Source organism: Mirounga angustirostris, unplaced genomic scaffold, assembly GCF_029215605.1.
Source record: "Mirounga angustirostris isolate CCGP_5_RB_7025 unplaced genomic scaffold, mMirAng1.0.hap1 SCAF_10, whole genome shotgun sequence".
Classification (NCBI taxonomy): Eukaryota; Metazoa; Chordata; class Mammalia; order Carnivora; family Phocidae; genus Mirounga; species Mirounga angustirostris.
The window spans coordinates 54,856,218-54,874,157 of record NW_026991718.1 but is presented as its reverse complement, the minus strand read 5'-3'; the positions used below and the strand labels follow the sequence as shown (position 1 = coordinate 54,874,157).

At 43.0% G+C, this 17,940-nt stretch overlaps 1 protein-coding gene across 5 annotated transcripts in view; it reads left to right on the top strand.

The window, feature by feature from the left end:
- The window catches only part of MEIS1 (Meis homeobox 1), a 135,340-nt gene that overhangs the window by 59,204 nt on the left and 58,196 nt on the right, over positions 1–17,940 (top strand). For 4 of the 5 annotated variants that reach the window (XM_045884876.3, XM_054509842.2, XM_045884877.3 and 1 more), the window contains exon 8: positions 16,129–16,274. The exons of the other annotated variant lie outside the window; for it this stretch is intronic. In XM_045884876.3, the coding sequence (XP_045740832.1) occupies positions 16,129–16,274 (146 nt within the window). The remainder of the gene's footprint in view (positions 1–16,128; positions 16,275–17,940) is intronic. 5 annotated transcript variants of the gene reach the window in all.

Here is a 17,940-nt window from a genome sequence, read left to right as displayed (position 1 = left end):
TGGCCTCTGTGCAGGCAGCTGGGTGGTCCAAGACATAGCGTCCAAAGGGTATAGCAAGTTCAGGCCTGGCATTTCGGATACCCCGTCTGATAGGTGGGACCAGCAGCAAGGAATTCTAGGCCACAGGCCAACTCAGAAGTCAGGCAGGGCTGGGATTGGCGTTCTGAGGTCTGTTTTCAAGGGAGAGAATCCCCTCCAGCTGGCACCTCATGGGAGCCGTATTTAGCCCCGGGGAAAGAAGACTGGCAGGGGCTGGGGGAGGGGAAGAGAATAGAGATTCTCAGGCAGTTTATGGTCAAGGTCAAGACTAGGCCCAGAAGGGGGACTAAAAGCAGAGCCGGAAATCGAGAGGCGTGCCTCCACTGGAGGATCACATCTGTACGAGCAGGTGGTGGGTGGAGTGATTGAAGCTACGGGGCAGAGCTGCTCCCGCGAAGCTAGGTTGAGGGGGGCGTCGTGAAGCCAAGGCTACTCTGACTCTTCCAGTCTTTGTGGGATGATTGTGTTGGAAACCAAGGGACGAGGTAAGAACAGGCGGGAGAAGAGACAGGGTGCAGAGTGCTGTAAAGACCAACATCCTTTCTGTGGGGAAGGACGATTTCTGCCTTCTGTGGATGAGAATAATTCATGGAGTCTGCTACTCGCTTCTTGCCCCGGGAAGATTTCAGATTAGCATGTAGGTGATGTCATCACCGAAAACCCCACAGATGTGGAATGCTGCTCCCCCTTGGGTGTGGGGGGCGGCCTGAGTGTCTTCTGCTCCAGGCTGGTGTTTCATGAAGCAGCCTTGTTTGTATTTCTGTATCCCTCCTGGAGAGGAGACTTTTCCTTTCTTTGATACATAATCTCTGAGAGAAAATAAACTCTGCTGCGAGCTTGTGGTCGGTCCCTTTTCCCTTGGTTCTCTTGGCCAAGGCCTGTTGACGTGGCCATCCCAGTTTCATAGAGCACACGCCGGTGGGCAGGGGGCAGGCTCCTCCCAGCTCTCCTACGGGCAGAACCTCAGGTTCCTGACATGGAGACACACTTGAAGACCATTTGTGTGATGCTGGAAAGTGGATGTTTTGTAGTTCAGTAGATGACTGCTTTTAGGCCCTGAGCAAGGGGAAGGGCCTCTGTCGGGCCCTGCTCTCCAGAGCTCAGCACTTCCCTCTGCTCCCTGATGGCTGCTTACCCGACTTCCATAGCCTACGTGAAGTCTTTCCGTATGATTTTCTCCTTCAGTTGTTGGAGGCACTTTCAGGACAACGGCCTCACTTTTTGTCAGTGTGGCTATTTTTGGCATCCTCCCATTCTTGTGTACCTTCCCCGGGTCCATAAACCCTTGGTATTTGTTTCCTTCCTTGTACATTTCAGAGGTGGTTTTCACATTTAACCTTTTCCATTATCTTTGACTAAGGAACGCTTGCATGCTGTTCAGAGATTCCACGCTTCTTGTCTCCTCCTTCTTTGACTTCGGTGGAAAGAGTATGACCCAGGAGATGTTTATGAAGTCCACACTATGGGTCAGGCTTTGTGCTGGCTGTGGACAGCATGCAGCAATGAGAAAAGACACTTACAGCTCCGGGAGATCTTTCTAGAGGTTAAAGAAATGCATCTTGATTGTCATCGAATCTCATGGGTTAAGTGGAGAGAGTAGTTCTGGAATGGTTAGGAGTTTAGCTTTGAGTCCGATGTGGGTTGGAGTTCACAACGAGCTCTATTTCCTTATCTGAACACTGAGACCAATGCAAGGGTGACATGAGGTAATTCAGAAAAGCACTCAGTAAGGTATGTATTCTCCAAGCGACTCATCATTGTCCGTAAGTAGGAGTTGTTTCTACTGGCGACAAAAACAGTTTGAGAAACACCGTAACAAGTGAAGGGTTTTTTTAAAATATGGAGAAATTGACTATTGTTGTTATTTTTTAATTTGTTTATTTTTTCCGTGATGAATTTAACTTTACCTTCTAAGGTTTTTGTGAGGATTAATTAATTGATCGAAAATAAAGGCTAAACACAGTTTCGAGTGTCTAGTAAGTGCTCAATAAGTATTAGTTTTTGTTATTATTGCTATTCTTACTATCTAGACAAGAGATGGACTATAGCTTGAAAATCAGCCCTGTTTTTCCATAAGGCATCCCTCTTGTTCTACACCTTAAAGATACTTTCTTCAGTGATATAACTGCTTTCCATATTTGTAAATCAAAACCAGAAGCCTTTGCTATTAATTACCATGGAAATATTATTTGGAGAGCAGAGGACAAGGTATTATGAATTGACCTATTTTGTGTGGGGAGTGAGAACTTGTATTAATAAAACGTGTTTCCCGCGTATCACCGTCCAACCCTGGGCTGCCAATATCTTGTGGTGGGGCCACTTAGACAGCATTTTCCTCTGGAGCACACGGACAAAGTTCCAAGTCATTCCAGGGCTCTTTCGGGGGGAAAAAAGAAAAAAAACACGAAAATGGTATGCAGTGCTAGGGGGATGGGTGTATGTATTTTGGAAAAGTGGCTGCTAGGAATGAGAACGGGATGGGGGAGATGAGGACACATAGCTAGAGTGGTCGTGATTGTTTTCCTGTGTTGGGTGCAGGGCTCAGGAGAAAGGTCCTCTCGCTCAAAGAATGTTCTCAGTAGCAAAACAACCACAGGAACTGGCATTCACCTGGGCTAAGCCAGTGCTGCCGGGTTATGTGTTCAATGTTCTATGTAGCTTATTTTATTTAATCTGTTCAATAACTCTAGGGTGTACTATTACTATGCTTCTTTTTTTCTGGAGGGGCGAAACAGAGGCTTGGAGAGGTTAACTGACTTGCCCAGGGTCATGCAGCTATCAAGTGGTGCGGATGGGATTTACATGAACCTGGACAGTCTGACTCCAGAGGCTACAGTACTCTGGTAATACCTCCCAGGCAAGAAGTGAGGTGTTGCCTGTGCTGGGGAGACAGAGGAGGAGAGAGGGCTGTGAAACTATCAGAAAAGAGAGTCGAGGGGTCCCTGGGTGGCTCAGTTGAGTGTCCGACTCTTAATTTCAGCTCAGGTCGTGAACTCAGGGTCCTGGGATCGAGCTCCTCACTCAGCGAGGAGTCTGCTGGAGAAGCTCTCTCGTCCCTCTGCCCCTCCCCCCACCCACACATGCCTGCTCTCTCTCTCTCTCTCAAATAAATAAATGAATCTTTAAAAAACCAAAACAAAACACAAGGAGAGTCGCCCATTGGAGACATCCTGACTCGTTCTGATACTGCAGTTAGTCCTAGAGACATCATGAGGTGATGCTCAAAATGAGGACATGAACAGCCTTTTCCCCATCCTTGTCCAACAGGTGCAGGTACAGTGCTCCCTGTGTGCACTGAAGGGAGACTGTCTCACCTTCCACTGTAGCAAGGCATGGGCATGCACCCAACACTCTCTAGCTTTATTTGTCCGTAGGGGAAGATCCTCCAGAACTTTGCTAAGATGCACATCATGGTCCTTAGACCTGGGGCACAGCATCCGCAGCCCCCAGGAGCTTGTGAGAAATGTAGCGTCTCAGGCTCCTCCCCTCCTGAATGGGAAACTGCATTTTAACAAGATCCCTGGTGCTTTATAAGCACCTTAAGTTTGGAGTATCCCTGCGGTAGAAGGTGACTCTATCCTTAGTATGCCCACCAAAGTAAGTCACCACTTGACGACATGTGCTTATTTTGAACGGCAAGCCCCTGTCCCTAATTAACTGAGTGACTGGTATGTGTGCCACAAAAACTCTGCAAAGGACTGGAGTCTTGGATAATCAGAGGAGAGAAGGTTAGATATGACAACAGATACATGCCAGTAATTCTCAAACCTTATCTTTCAGAAACTGTTGGATTTTCAGATGGCTTCACACTAAGAGCATAACAAGCCTTTCTTTCTTTTTTTATGCCAACTTCTTTCTTGCCCGTTTTCCTTCTAACTAAACATCAATTCATTCTCCCCAAAGACTTCCTAATCTACATTTTACAACCTAGTTCCGTTTTATTTCGAATGCAAAGAAATCTTCCTGTATAGAATGCCATCTGGTTTTTTTCCCCCTTGACCCATGGCATTCCCTCTTGCTCCAACTTTTACCTTCTTGCAGGAGGTGGGTCCCACTCTCTCATCCAGCTGTGCTCCACCTTCAGCTGACCCCTCCTCCTTCCTGCACACACCTTGCCCTTCCCTCCTCCTTCCTGCACACACCTTGCCCTTCCCTTCTCCCTCCTTATGTACTGAGAGCAGAAGAAAAGGGATGAAGAACCCATGAGCACCTTGAGAGAAGATCCCCAGGAAGCCAGGGAGGATCAGAAGAGGAACTAGTGCCCCATGTTTAACCTACTCACGATGCTCACACTGAGGGCTGTGCTCCATCTAGCTACACAGACCAGTGAAATGAGGGCAAATACGTGAAAAGAGTTGCTGCAGAACGTAGACACGTGATTCTGGTTTATCTGCTGTCATTCAAGAATGATGTGGTCCAGATGAACAGAATCCTACTTTTTTAAATATTAAAAAATTTAGGAGCATTTTTAGGAAAATGTCTCCAGACTGTGCATACACTGTATCATATCTAATTTTAACAAGCTTAAAACAATTTAATTAAGTAGATACATTATTTTTGGTACCATGCTACATATTTTTTGTTTGTTTGTTTGTTTACACAGCCTCTTCAGCGTCTATGGGCTGTTTTCCCCTATGCTAAAGGACCCTCATGGGCCAGGTTCTTTTTTTGCCTTTTTATCTTCTTACATTGTTACAAAACTCTGAGACTACAAACTATGAGGCAGGAAACCAGATGAGTAAACCTTTGAAAATGGCATCTGAAATACACACAACAGTTCTCTGATTAAGGGTCTTATGGTCATTTCTCTGTAAAAAATATATGAGCTTTGCCACATATAATCTGTGATCCTAATCCACTGGTTCTCAAACTTGGCTGTACATTTTAATCATCTTGGAGTTTTAAAAATCATTAATGCTGGGATCTCACCCTCCAGAATACTAATTTAATTGGTCTTGGGTACAGTGTAGGCATCAGGATTTGTAAAAACTACCACATGATTCTATGTGTAGCCAAAGTTGAGAACCACTTCAACCACTTCTAATCTGCATGTCAGAAACTTTTTTTAATTAAATCCTCCTTTTCAAGTGCATTCTATATAACTGAGTTTGCTGAAGAAGTGACCTTTTTGATAAATAAATGTTATCTTTTCTGTGTAAGTGTACGTACACACGTGTGTATATATATGTATATATATATACACACACACACATGCAGAGTATATAAAAGTTTAAAAACAAATTATATGGCAAGCATTTGAGGATCTCACAAAAATAAATGGGGGGTGTGTGTGTGTGTGTATGTTTCTGTGTGTGTGTGTGTCTGCCTGTCTATAAGACCCCATGTGTGGCATTTGTTTTTTGTTTTTGTTTTGACTAAGGGATTTATTTTCATGGTTAAATAGAATTTTGTGGCCATTTGTTAATATATGATTTATATATTTTGGGAGGAATCTCAAGGAATTTGGCATGCATTACTATAATAACATTAAAAAGGTAAAATACTAGTTCCTCAAATGCTTTCTGAGATGTTGATTCAAAACAAAAGTTTATGACTTTTGCACTGTTTTACCTTTGCAATTGTAAGCATATTTTCTTTCTTTTTTTCTTAGAAAAAGATTGGGGGATTTCCATTTTGTTTTACTGTTAGTATAAATAAAAAGATTTCAGTAATATCTTGCAATGCACTCACATCCTGAAGTTTCTAAGACTTCATTAAGAAGTTATGCTGTTTTTGCAGGGATTTTCCATGGTGTTTAGTTGTAAAAAAAAAAAAGTGCTGAATGGATGAAAAATGAGTAAAATCTGTGTTTTTTTTTTCTTTCCTATTCATCATTGCTGTTTGTCCTCTGCATGTAGGTAACTAATTTGCTGTTGTTCCCCTGAGGGGAATTCAAGTCAAAAAGTCATATTGAATTACTAGAAAAAGGTATTCCTATCTCAAAAGAACAAAGTACAATGATTTAAAAAAAAAAAAAAAAACTTGGAAAATTTAGCCGATTTCTTGGTGCATCCTGTATCTGTCCACGGTACTTTACTCATAGGAACATGTACAGAAAATAAATCTTAAGGAAACTACAAATATGAACACTGACCAACTCCGACTGACAATTCTTACTTTCCATGAATTTGGAAAGTCCTATTTCTTCCTTCACTTCTATCAATGGCATATTAATATAATTCAACAGATTTTCTTTGTGTTTCATAAAAATCCAGTGAACATTTTCATTCTGGGTCTCAGTTATTTGGTTGGATTCTTTTCATATTTTTTACCCTGCTATGTTTTATACATGGTTTGTGGTCTCCATGAAGAATCATGAAGTGATAGATGGTTAATAGAGTGCATTTATTTGTAGTAAAGGAGTTATTCCAAATTTATTCCAACGGGTTGGCAATCTCTGAGTTATAAACACCCAGATTATCGGAATGTCCTCCATATACACACAAATGTTCAACCAAGATCTCTTACTGCTATTTTCACTGCTGTGCACCCCCAGGACCCATTCACTGTCACCACAGTTTCTGTGAAAAAGAAAGAAACACTGAGCAAGGTGAGAGATGCGTGGCTTCCCAAATGCAGGAGGAATGAGCAAGGGCGGAGTGGTTGAGGGTGGAGGGATGTAAGGACAAGTTTGGGAACTTGATCCTGGGCTCTTCTGAAAGGCTGGCATCTGCTGATTCAAACAACAACAACAACAACAACAAAACTTTCCCAGCACCAGCTGTATTTTTTTTTTTTAAGATTTTATTTATTTTTTAGAGAGCAAGCGAGAGAGAAACAGCATGAGAGGGGAGAGGGTCAGAGGGAGAAGCAGGCTCCCCGCTGAGCTGGGAGCCCGATGTGGGACTCGATCCCAGGACCCTGGGATCATGACCTGAGCCGAAGGCAGACGCTTAACCATCTGAGCCACCCAGGCGCCCTGTATTTTTTTTTTAAACTTTGCTTACTACTCTACCTAAAATTCTGCCACTTAAAGGTTCATTTGCATTAACAAATTTTCTTTCAAAGATGCCCACATTTCTGGGAAGGTGAGGGGGTATCGGTTTTTCTTGCTGAGTCTCTATTAGTGCTTGCAGATCGCTTTCTACCTCAATAGGCCTGGCTTAGACCAACTAGACCAAAAGGCTGGGTATTTCAGTTGTTGGGAGATGGTGTGAACTCAGAGCAGGAAAAGGTTAGGTCTGGGTGGGGTGTCCACAGTGGGAGGCCAGGTGTCCCTACAAGGCGCTGGGATACTGGGAAACTCCAGGAGATGGATGCTGAGCAGTGAAGGTGATGTATAGAAAAGGAGGTACTAAAGGCACTTACACATACTTTAATATTTCCCCAGGCTGATGCTGTGTACAGAAATAGGAGGAAAAAAACTTCATCTTCCTCCTTCTTCTTATACGTCCTGACTTCCTGCACCTAGAGCTCAGATGTCAGAACTTTATTCACTTAATGAATTACTTTGGCTTTGATGAGCAAGCCTTAGGACCCAACACCATTCATAACTTGCTTCTATGTGAAAATATGTTCCAATGTCCAAACGCCCTATTTACAGATTAACTTTAGAGTGTGATCTGTGCCTACACTGGGGTCTACCCGAATGGGCTCATTGCTTTTCCATTGTCCTTCATTCCCCCATCTTAATTTGGAATCAGGTGCTTTGTTAGGTTGAACTAGAAAGAAACACTGGGGAATGAGGCTTTATTTGGTAACATTTAGGTAATATTGGGGCATGCGACGGAGAGGACACTCATGATGCCACAGAAGTACGTGTGTGGGTCTCTACTCAGAACCCTAGGGACAAACACCTAAATCCTGACCATGGCCCACGAGGCCCTGAGTGGTCTTGCTTCGCTCACCTTCCCAGCTTCACGTGGTCCTACGTTCCCAGGTTCAATTCTGTGGTTGTGTCACGCTTCCAGACACAGGGCCTTTGTACCTGCTGTTCCTGTGGCCTGCAATCCTTTCTCTGCTCTCTGCCCTTTTAGGCTGCTCCCCACCCCCACTTGACTTTCACCACCCTTCAGATTCTGCTCCAGATTCCTCCTCAGTCCGTTTCCTTTGTTTCAACGCTCACAGACTTAATATTTCTTTCTGATTGAGTACAATCGTACTTTTATCACTGTGATTATTTTGTTTCACATCTGTGGCCTCTACCTGGAAAGCTCCACAGAAACAGGGACTCTTTCTGATTTTGTTCACCATTTGTGTCCCTCATGGTTGACATAGTGTTTGGGACATAGTCAGAATTCAGTACATTTCTGTCAAAAGAATAAATGAATGGTAAGAGTAACCGCTTATGCAAAAGACGGTTACCTCTGTGAGGGCTCTTTTTTTTTTTTTTTTTTTTGTGAGGGCTCATTTTTAAAGTCTGCACTTTACTTTCTAGAAAAGGAGTTACTTCGTTCATTGAGAGAGGTACTTTCTCCAGGCTCCGAGGCTCTATTTCTCCCGTTAGGTTTCTGTGATATCAGGAATCCACTAAAGGGCAGAATAAGGCTGTGAGCTGCTTCCACAGGGGCTAACTATTAACAAGTATTTGTCACTATTTAACAGACCTAAGTCAACGAGAAAGGAAAAGCTTCATGGCAAATCTCTGTAAAGCCAACCTGGGGAAATGTACCTAGACATTTCTTTTTGTAAGTGCCATAATGTGTGTATTTAAAGTTTGCCTATTCTTAATCTCCCCACCCCCTCCACTTTTCTTTACCTCTGTCTTATCGGTGACTGCCATTAGTGTATCTGTAACACTGGCCATTTCTTACGCCCCTTCTAGAACCTCACACTGGCCTGGCAGATGCCAACATCTAACTCCTTATCTTGGTTTCCGAAGGAACCACCTCAAGATTTTCAGGGAAGTCGTGGGTGATAACACAAAACATATGAGAATGTGCTTTCCTTTGTTATTTTTCTTTGATCAACTGAGAATCACTTTGAACTAAGAACAAGGAAATGTTAAACACCTAAGGATGAGAAAAGATGCAAAAGGGAGGGCAAGGTAACAGAACCCTGATTCAAGTCAACTCAAAAGTGAACCATTGGACGTAGACAATTATGTGTTTGCATATTGGCTGCAAATTTGAAGATATATGAAATCTACTGTGTTTCTCTTAAAAATGTGTAATAAGACTTATGGGGTTTTATTAGGTTTTCATTGATCGTATAAGATCCTTTCTAATGTCTCCGGGGACCCTGTGGCACGTCAGTCTGTAAGATAGTATCAGATACTAAGGTCTTCAGATAACCTGTTGCTGAAAAATTGCTGAGGCAGGGGTGGAGGAATGCTGTGGGGAAGGCCAATCCATGACTTGGCAAAACTAAGGAAAAGCCAGAGTTCTAGAGTTTTGTATTTAGCACTGAGTCTATAAAGTGTGAGCCTGGAGTCTGAGCTCAGGGTGAAATTGTCTGCTGAGAAACAGTTGAGTCTCTTTGTTAGGTTAAAACTGGGAGACGTGTAAAGTGATATATTTAATTCATTGGGAAAAATTCAGAGGGAAACAAAACTTTTGCTTTATTTTTTAGAGTTGAACTCAGGGAAAATGTACAAACAGCAAGAAATTTTAGTTCGGTAAATAGTTTTAAATTGTAATAGAAGGAGGTAGTATTCCTGAGAGACTATGACAAACACTAAAAAGAACTCTGATTCTTTCACTCAGTCCATCTTTTGTCCAAGATGAGCTGAAAGATTCCAAGGAAACGTCCCAGTTTTGGAGAATGCATTTCCTTTATGTTTTCTTATAGTTCTACTGATTTTCCTTGGTGAATATTCTTCAAGAGTTTAAGTATGTATCAAAAAGGAGTATAACAGCTGGAAATTGAAACTGTGGTTTTCTCCATGCAGTGAAACAAGAAATGCATTTGCTCATTCATTTAATATGCCATTGACAAGTCTATACCCTGGACACCGGGTAAGCCCGGGGCTAGAGAATCTTAGAGGGGACTATGACCCTGTCCTTGCTTTCACAGATCCTATGTAATCAAGCCAAGGGGACATAGACCACAGAAATCAACAGTCCTGCTAGAGTGTGATGTGTGTTTGGACGGAGGAATGTCGGGAACAGAAAAATTGGGGATTGGGGAGGGGTGTCACCAAACAGCTAGAGTCCAGCCCATGCTTCTTAGAGGAGATGGCAGTTGACCTAACCTAAAAAAGGTCACCAAGGAGCTTGCCAGGAAGGACGCTGAAAAAGGGGCTAGCACCAGGAACCGCGAAGAGGTGTGAGGGCAGCGCCTGCAAGGGAGATGGAGGCTGGGGGTTGGGTGGGGACCCAGCAGCAGATAGGCTGGAAACACCCTGGGGCGGCGAGAAAGGACGTGAAAGTCCTTCCATGCCGGGCTAAAAAGTGTGGCCTTTATCCTGAAGGCAAATGATAACCACAGCAGGATTTTAAGAGCCAGGGTTATAAGATCAGATGTGTAGTTTAGAGAAATCATTCTGGCAGCGATTACACATTCTCCATGCAGACAAAACACTTCTTTATAACGTCTGAAGTATTTTCGCTGGTTCCTGAGAAAGGGTTGTCTATAGTTCTCACCATTTATCCTCTTAACATAACACAGAAACATTATCCCATCTGACTTCTGGCTAAGTAGACACAGCCATGATCTGGAGAAGTGGGCTTGGGGTAGTTTTACATTCTTCCTAACAACCTGGAGCACTCGGATAGCTCCGCTACAAAAGAAACCCGACCTCTTCGTACTGATGCGATGTTTGCACCAGCAGCCACTGGAAGGGCAGGAATGTTCTACACACCATGTAAGGGGTGAAACGCCATCTTCTCTTGTAGGTGTGCTGTGTGAGAAAACAGGCAAGAGGAGAAAACCCTTAATATTGGATGAAAATTTGGCCAGCTTACAACACAAGCTGCACAGCCTTAATTTTGACACCTTTCAAGACATGATAGCATTGACTCCGTATTGAAAGATGTGGATGCGATTACAGATGGCCTTGGTTTTCGGTCTACATACATTTCTGGAACAAACATTCTTTTTTTTTTTTTTAAGATTTTTTTTTTTTTAATTTATTTATTACAGAGAGAGAGAGTGAGAGAGAGAGCGCAAGAGGGGAAAGGGTTAGAGGGAGAAGCAGACTCCCCGCCGAGCAGGGAGCCCGATGTGGGACTCGATGTGGGACTCGATCCCGGGACTCCGGGATCATGACCTGAGCCGAAGGCAGTCGCTTAACCGACTGAGCCACCCAGGCGCCCTGGAACAAACATTCTGTTTCCAAACACTTGGAGATGCGTAAAGCAAAAGCGAAGGGGAGAACCTGGCCAGAAACTATGGAGTCGCCGTGCAAAGTTGTAAATGAATTGTCATGAAGCTGGGGTGCCTTGCAGCTCAGCTTCTAGCAAAACAAGAAGGTCCACAACCTTACACCTTCATTTGCCCCACGCAGTTGAAAGTTCAGATCCCTAATTAGGAGTTTTGCCTCCAGGACAGAAAGAACCCTCTGACAGACAACCCATTTTTATTTATACCTGCTGACCCACTGACACTGGAAGTTCCTCTCTGTTGTGATGTAAATCTTGGGCACTTTTGGGGGTTTGTTTTTGCCTGGCTCAGAATAGGTTTTGGGGATGGGCAGTTCTGGGGGGGGAGGGAGGGCGAGGGCGTTAGGAGGAAGAAAAAAATGGGAGCAGGGCTTTGACCTGCCAGAGAGGAGCCCCTGCTGACACGGTCAGTCTGACCCATTGAATGGCCTGAATACGGTAAATGCCGCTTTATTCTGCCTTGAAAGGCACGAGATAGCACAGTCTAAATGCTTGGGCATGCTTAAATAGGCGACTCGGGATGTTTGAGTTGAGCGTGTTTGAAATCTGAGCCCTCTGACAGCCTGGGAGCTGCCACAGGTCACCTGCCTTGCTCCGCAGGGACAGACCAGGTCTCACAAGAAATTGTCCGTAGACGAATTGTAGTACAAATTCCTTTCTTTGTTGGTTGGCCTCTTTCACTAGACCATGGCCTATAAAATTTTGTAAAAACAATTCTTAAATATTATTTGAAAGGGCAAATGGCCCCCGCTGAAAGGTTTGACAGTTTGACATATAGTGCATGGTTTTGATAGCTCGGAAACTGGAAAGTGTGGCCAGGATTCTCCCCCTGCTCGTTAGAAGCCTGGCGTTTTCGTTTTTCGTCTTGTTGCTGCTGAGTCCCTCTGCCCCTTGCGATCTGACAGGCGATGAGTCCGCTTCAGTGAGCTTCAATCCTTTTAGACTAATTCGTGAGAGAGCAGAAAAATGGCTAGCACCTTTGAATCCAGCGTCCAAAAAGAACAGAACCAGGTATTGCCAATTAAGGAGCCATTCGGATAATCATATCAAAGCAGATTGCTTCAGAGGCTCTCATAAGGCCAGAGCCAGTGCCCAGTGCGGGGTGGGGGTGGGGGTGGGGGGCAGAGTTTCACTTGAGTGAGGGGGGGAAAAGGGATTTGAGCGGCCCGGTCTCCTCAGAGCTGGGGAGTCACAAGGAAGTGGATTTCTGCATTAGAATTTTGCATTTGTGTAGGCGGTGTGTGCTCTGGCCCATCGGCTGCCTCTGCATAGCCAAAGGCCATTTTCGCGAGCCTCTGGCCCCTCAGTCACTGGCCTGCTAGTTAATTGCCACACGGACTTCGTGACACATGGGCAGATAATATGACATTTTCGGTTTCTGTCACTAGCAAACGCCACAACGTTGCTTGCACTAGTTGCTAAGAAGCTGTCAGAAACCATTAGCAATTGGCTAAAGTCGCCCTATGGCATTTCCTCATAGCATCAGCAAAACGAGCATAAATCACCCACTGGAGCCTACTGCTATCCTAATGAGGCTGTAAGCTTGTTTATGGACTAGCATCATTTTTATGATTATTTCCACCTTTTCAGTTTGCCTTCATTTGGCGGCAGGAGAAGTCAGCTCCAGGAATGAAGTCACTGCTGACATTTTACAAATGGGGTTCAGAGCTGCTGCGTGCTGCCATGTGGTCGGCCGGCGGTTCTGCAAGTTTGTTTAGTGATCTTAAAAATAAAAAAAGGAAATAAATCCTCCAGAGACCGCATCGAGGTGACTGTATCAAATTGCAGAGTGAATGGAAATGCTCAAGGTACAATTGACCATTTAGACTTTCCTCTGAGGTTGAGACGTTTCGAGATCAATTTTCAATTCTAGAAAGTGGAAGAGGTTAAACAATTTATTAAAATCTATGAAAGTGTTTGCTTTTAGAATCGTCTGTTTTATTATGCTCCTCTCCTTCCCCATCTTCTCCATTTCCCTAACTTGTGTCGGGAAGGAGCAGGGTTTATTGTTTTAGGCTTTTCTGAACATGCAGCAGTATTTACACTGGATTGAAAGCATTTGCTTCCAATGAAAATCTTGTCTTAGATTACAACCCAGCAGTGTAATTTCCCTCCCAGATGGGAGTAAAGTAGCTGTATTTGCCTAAAAACAGTAGGAAGAACAAACTGTGCATTAAGCCAAGGCTGTTTTTGGCTTGAGCTAATGATGTAATAGAAACCTTTTATTCGGGAGAGGTCACTGCCAGGGACTGAAGGGGGTGATCTGGCTCCTGCTTGAAAGGGTTCTCCATTGTGTCTACATAAGTCTTCACTTAAAAAATTCTGTTCCTAATGCTCCTGCTTTCATACAGCAGAAATAAACAGGAAAGGTTCTGGTGAGTGTTACACATGGAATGCAGAAAGCCTTCCTCTCCTAATGGAGTATATAATTCAGGTGCCCTAAGGCATGCTTTCAGGAATTCTTTTGCCTGAGGTAATGGGAAGCTAAGGCTGCTTTAAGGCCTTGATTATCTATTGATGCACAAAGCTGGAAAAAAGTCATCTCCGCTGGATTATAGTAGATATTTCCATAAATTATCAATGAATTCTCTTCGAGGCAGGCACTAGGCATTGCCTGCTAAATTAATCTGAAGGGGTTTTGAGACGGATGGAAAGGCTATTTTTTTTTTAAGGTGGAAAACAATCATGGGGAGGTGGTGAAAAACTGTCATTAGGTTAGAAGCTTTTCATTTTTAATCAGTGATCAAGTAATATGTTTCTTTTCCTTGGTTACCTTTTGCATATTGAAAGTGGATTAGCCCACTGAAATTTTAAATGCTGTTGAGTTGGTTTCTTTTCTCATGTTTCTTTAATGAATTGTTATTTTATATGGTGAATTGCTTCTCTGAATAAAAAGCCTCTTTAAATAGTGGACTTTCAAGGAATTTATTAGGCAAATCCAAGGGGACTCCTTATAAAACACTTGGTTATGCAAAGAGTTTGGTGGGGGTGGAAGGAGCACTGATTTAGGGATACGGGTGTCTGGTCCGGCAAGCCCCATCCCTGCTGCGTGACCTTGGGCCAGTCACCCAAGCACTTTCTTCACTGCTGCTACAGCGAGGGCTTTGGGACTGTGGGTCTTTACGATCTTTTCCACTGAGAGCACAGCTGTGATCCTGTGGAACTTTAACAGAATAGATGGATTTTTAAATACAATAAAATGATGGATTTTTAAATTAAGAAAAATCACACTCAGAAAAGTTCTGCAGAAGTTTTGTGTGGCATACGCTGTAATCATAGGAGAAATGTTGATATTTAGTCTGTTCCTCACGCAACAGTTTTTAAACTTTACCTCAGTACAAGTTAAGGCAATTTGGGGGCAATTTCCTTTTTTTGGGGGGGATGGGCAGGGGACTCCTGAGGGAGCTGTTAGGAACAATTGATGAATGGCAACATAATGACTATCGATTAGACTGAAATAACTGAAATCAAGGTAGTAAGTATATTTGTACCTAGTGTATTTAGGTAACAGAAAGAAGGAATATGAAATAAGTTCACGAAGCGGTGTAACTGAGTATGAGGCTAGTTCCAATGTACAGTGGCTAGGAAACTTGTCTTACCGAAGTACCCGACTCCTGGGGCATGTCCACGGCTCTCCAGTGAAGTGCATAACCCAGGGAATGTGCTCTTCGATGCATGTGTTGCCTCATGGCAAAGCCTTGCTGCTGTAACTCTTCTTCCTGGGCCGGATCCACCTGTCCCTTTCTCAAAGTCGGTACCTTCTTCGGGGGCACGTTTGACAGAAGCCAAGCTGCTTTTTAGTGTAGTGGTTTTAGTCCAGGCTTGTTTCCCCTCTGAAGTTTTGTGCCAAGCACGAGATACTTAGTTTCCATTTGTACCTTATGACTTGTTTTGGACAGTGTGGTTATATGGGCTGAAATTTCATTTTTTGTCTTATTAAACATGGCACTGTAAAAGGAATACTACGTGTTTTGTTTTATTGTGTCACAGAGCCAGAATATTTTCTAGAAGAAACAACATAAATGTTATAACACGAATCAATGGAAGACTAGGATCCAATATTCAGGAATTTGTAAACAGGTGACTTTTCAAATGAGAAAGATTTAAATCTAGAAGAAATTTTAGAAACTGCCTGGATTTTTAGGGTAATACAATCCCAATGGACTATTCGTTTAACATCGCTTTATTTGACTTACACAGTAACTGTTTCCTAATTAAAAAACTATTTCAGGAGTTTTGCCCTTAGTAAACTTGATGCTCTCTTTTTATGACAAGAAGAATTATATTCTATTTGAAGCATTCCTATGTCAAATCGCTTAGATGATGGACTACTTACATCTCCGTGGCCTACTTTAGTTTTAAGATAGATCACTTGTGGAAATAGTTGATATCTCAAGTGCGTCTTCTCACAAGTTGACATCAACGACTATACGTGGGGTTTGAATACCCAGGCAGGGACAGCACCTCTGCCCATGGCCACCACCTTATTTAACTCCCCAGTAGGAGTTACACTTACCACGTCTCAGCTCTACACATCTGAATCATTACCACGGAACAAAGAAAGCTACTGAAGAGATTGGCTATTTCCCTTTATTCCCTTTGACCTTTCCCACTGTTCTTTGGAAGAAGTTCCTTAGACCTGACTACTTTTGAGCCTAGGCCTTGTTCTTTCTCTTTGTCTTGGAAAAAAAAAAAAAAAAAAACAGTACCAAATAAACTATTAATCATTTATATTGCTCTTTTGGTTTTGTGTATATCCAAAGGCATTCTATTTGAATAAAGCATGTCAAGGTAGCATCAGTCAAAATTTGATTCACTATGTTTGCAGGTGATGGCTTGGACAACAGTGTAGCTTCCCCCAGCACAGGTGACGATGATGATCCAGATAAGGACAAAAAGCGTCACAAAAAGCGTGGCATCTTTCCCAAAGTAGCCACGAATATCATGAGGGCGTGGCTGTTCCAGCATCTAACAGTAAGTGGATTCTAAATGACATATGTAAACTAAATATGGACGGTGAACCAGTTGTGAGAGAAAAAAAAAATGGGGGAGAAGTGATCCCCTCTGCACTTGGAATATTTCATAAGTCACTGTGTTCCCCTAGTTTTTACAAAAGTGTTAGCACTTAATTTCCTAGATACTTACCCCAAATGAGGAGTTTTATTTGAAGTTCACTATTGCAATTTTGTTAACTGTAAGTTATAAGGTTTAGGAGTTCATGTGACTTGTGATTTTAAGTATGTATGTTAATGATGTTGCTTTTCTCAGTGTGACTCTGAGGTACTTAGAACCAACTCCTACTAAGAAGAAAGTCAGCCAAACCCCAGAGAGAAGGACTTAATTTCTTCTAACGCTTCAGTGGACCTTTGTAGCGAACGGTCCAAAAAAGTTTAAATCTTGTTGCAATGGCAAGATGCTCACATAATTTGCCTTTAAGTGGTTTGAATGGCCTGGTTGCCATTCCAAAACATTCATCTGAGTCAGGGCTGCACAGTGAAAGTTGTCCCTGTACTTAGAACTGTAAAGGAAAACAGCAATATAGAGTCGGCTCTTCCTGTGTAGTCCCTTGTGACTTTTCAAGCAGAGTAACAGTTTATATTGTCTGTGTGAGTATTGCTGTTTTCACTGCAGGAATTCTCCTGGAGATGTGAGAAACTGGAGATTGGGGGCTTTATGCCACCAAGGGATTTGTTTTGTTTGGTTATTGTTCTGAATGAATTTCATGTTCAAAATATTTATAATCATAATATTTTGGTGGATATTTTTGTAAGTGCATACTGATTTAATGACATCCAGGGAAGAAGACCAAATGAAAATTTATGGATAAAATAATACTTTAAAAATCAGCAAAATTGTTGGCAAGGGGGACTTTCACTATTAGGGGCAAAGGTTGAATTTAGATAGGTCATAGCCTCGCCTCGCCTCGCCTAGCCTAGCCTAGCCTAAAATGAATGAATGCTAAATATCTTGGCTTTTTGAAAAATGTCAGAAGCAGACTCTTTATGTTACCATTTTTAGCCTAGTTTGCTTTTTTTGAAAGTCATTTATTTGTACGTATCAAGGTTAATTTTGCGTTGTCCCCGATGTACCCAGGTCTGTTGACCCTCATGCCTTTGCCCACTTTCAGAGCTATGTTCCTCAGTGATTTGTACTGTTACAGGGAGACACACAGGGGCTGTCGAAGGCCACGCTGGGTCTGCTTCTCTGGATAGAGGCTGTGCCTCCAGTAACACTCGAGGGTATAAATTAATCCAGGTTTTCCAGCATCTGTGAATAAAATAAAAACTGAGAGCAGCAGGAGCACTTAAAAAAACACACACACAAAAAGTTTCCTCTCTCTCTTCCAGCCATCGTGATTCCACACAGCCACTAACCTCCACTGACAGTTCTGGAATCAGCTTCGGAGGTTGGCTAATGCTGGTTAATAGTTGAAGCTTGAGATGGCGTAGCTGATTTTAACACCACATAAGGTTTACCTAAAACCCAATTCGGGTGCCATTACTTACTGACACTTGTTACATAGATGTGGATAGTTTGAGATCTGCCTCGTGCAAGGTGTAAGTTTGCTGCTGAGATTACCAACCTCGACTGAAGGGGTGGGGGGAAGGAAGGGCGAGGGTCCGGAGGGCATGGCGGGCAC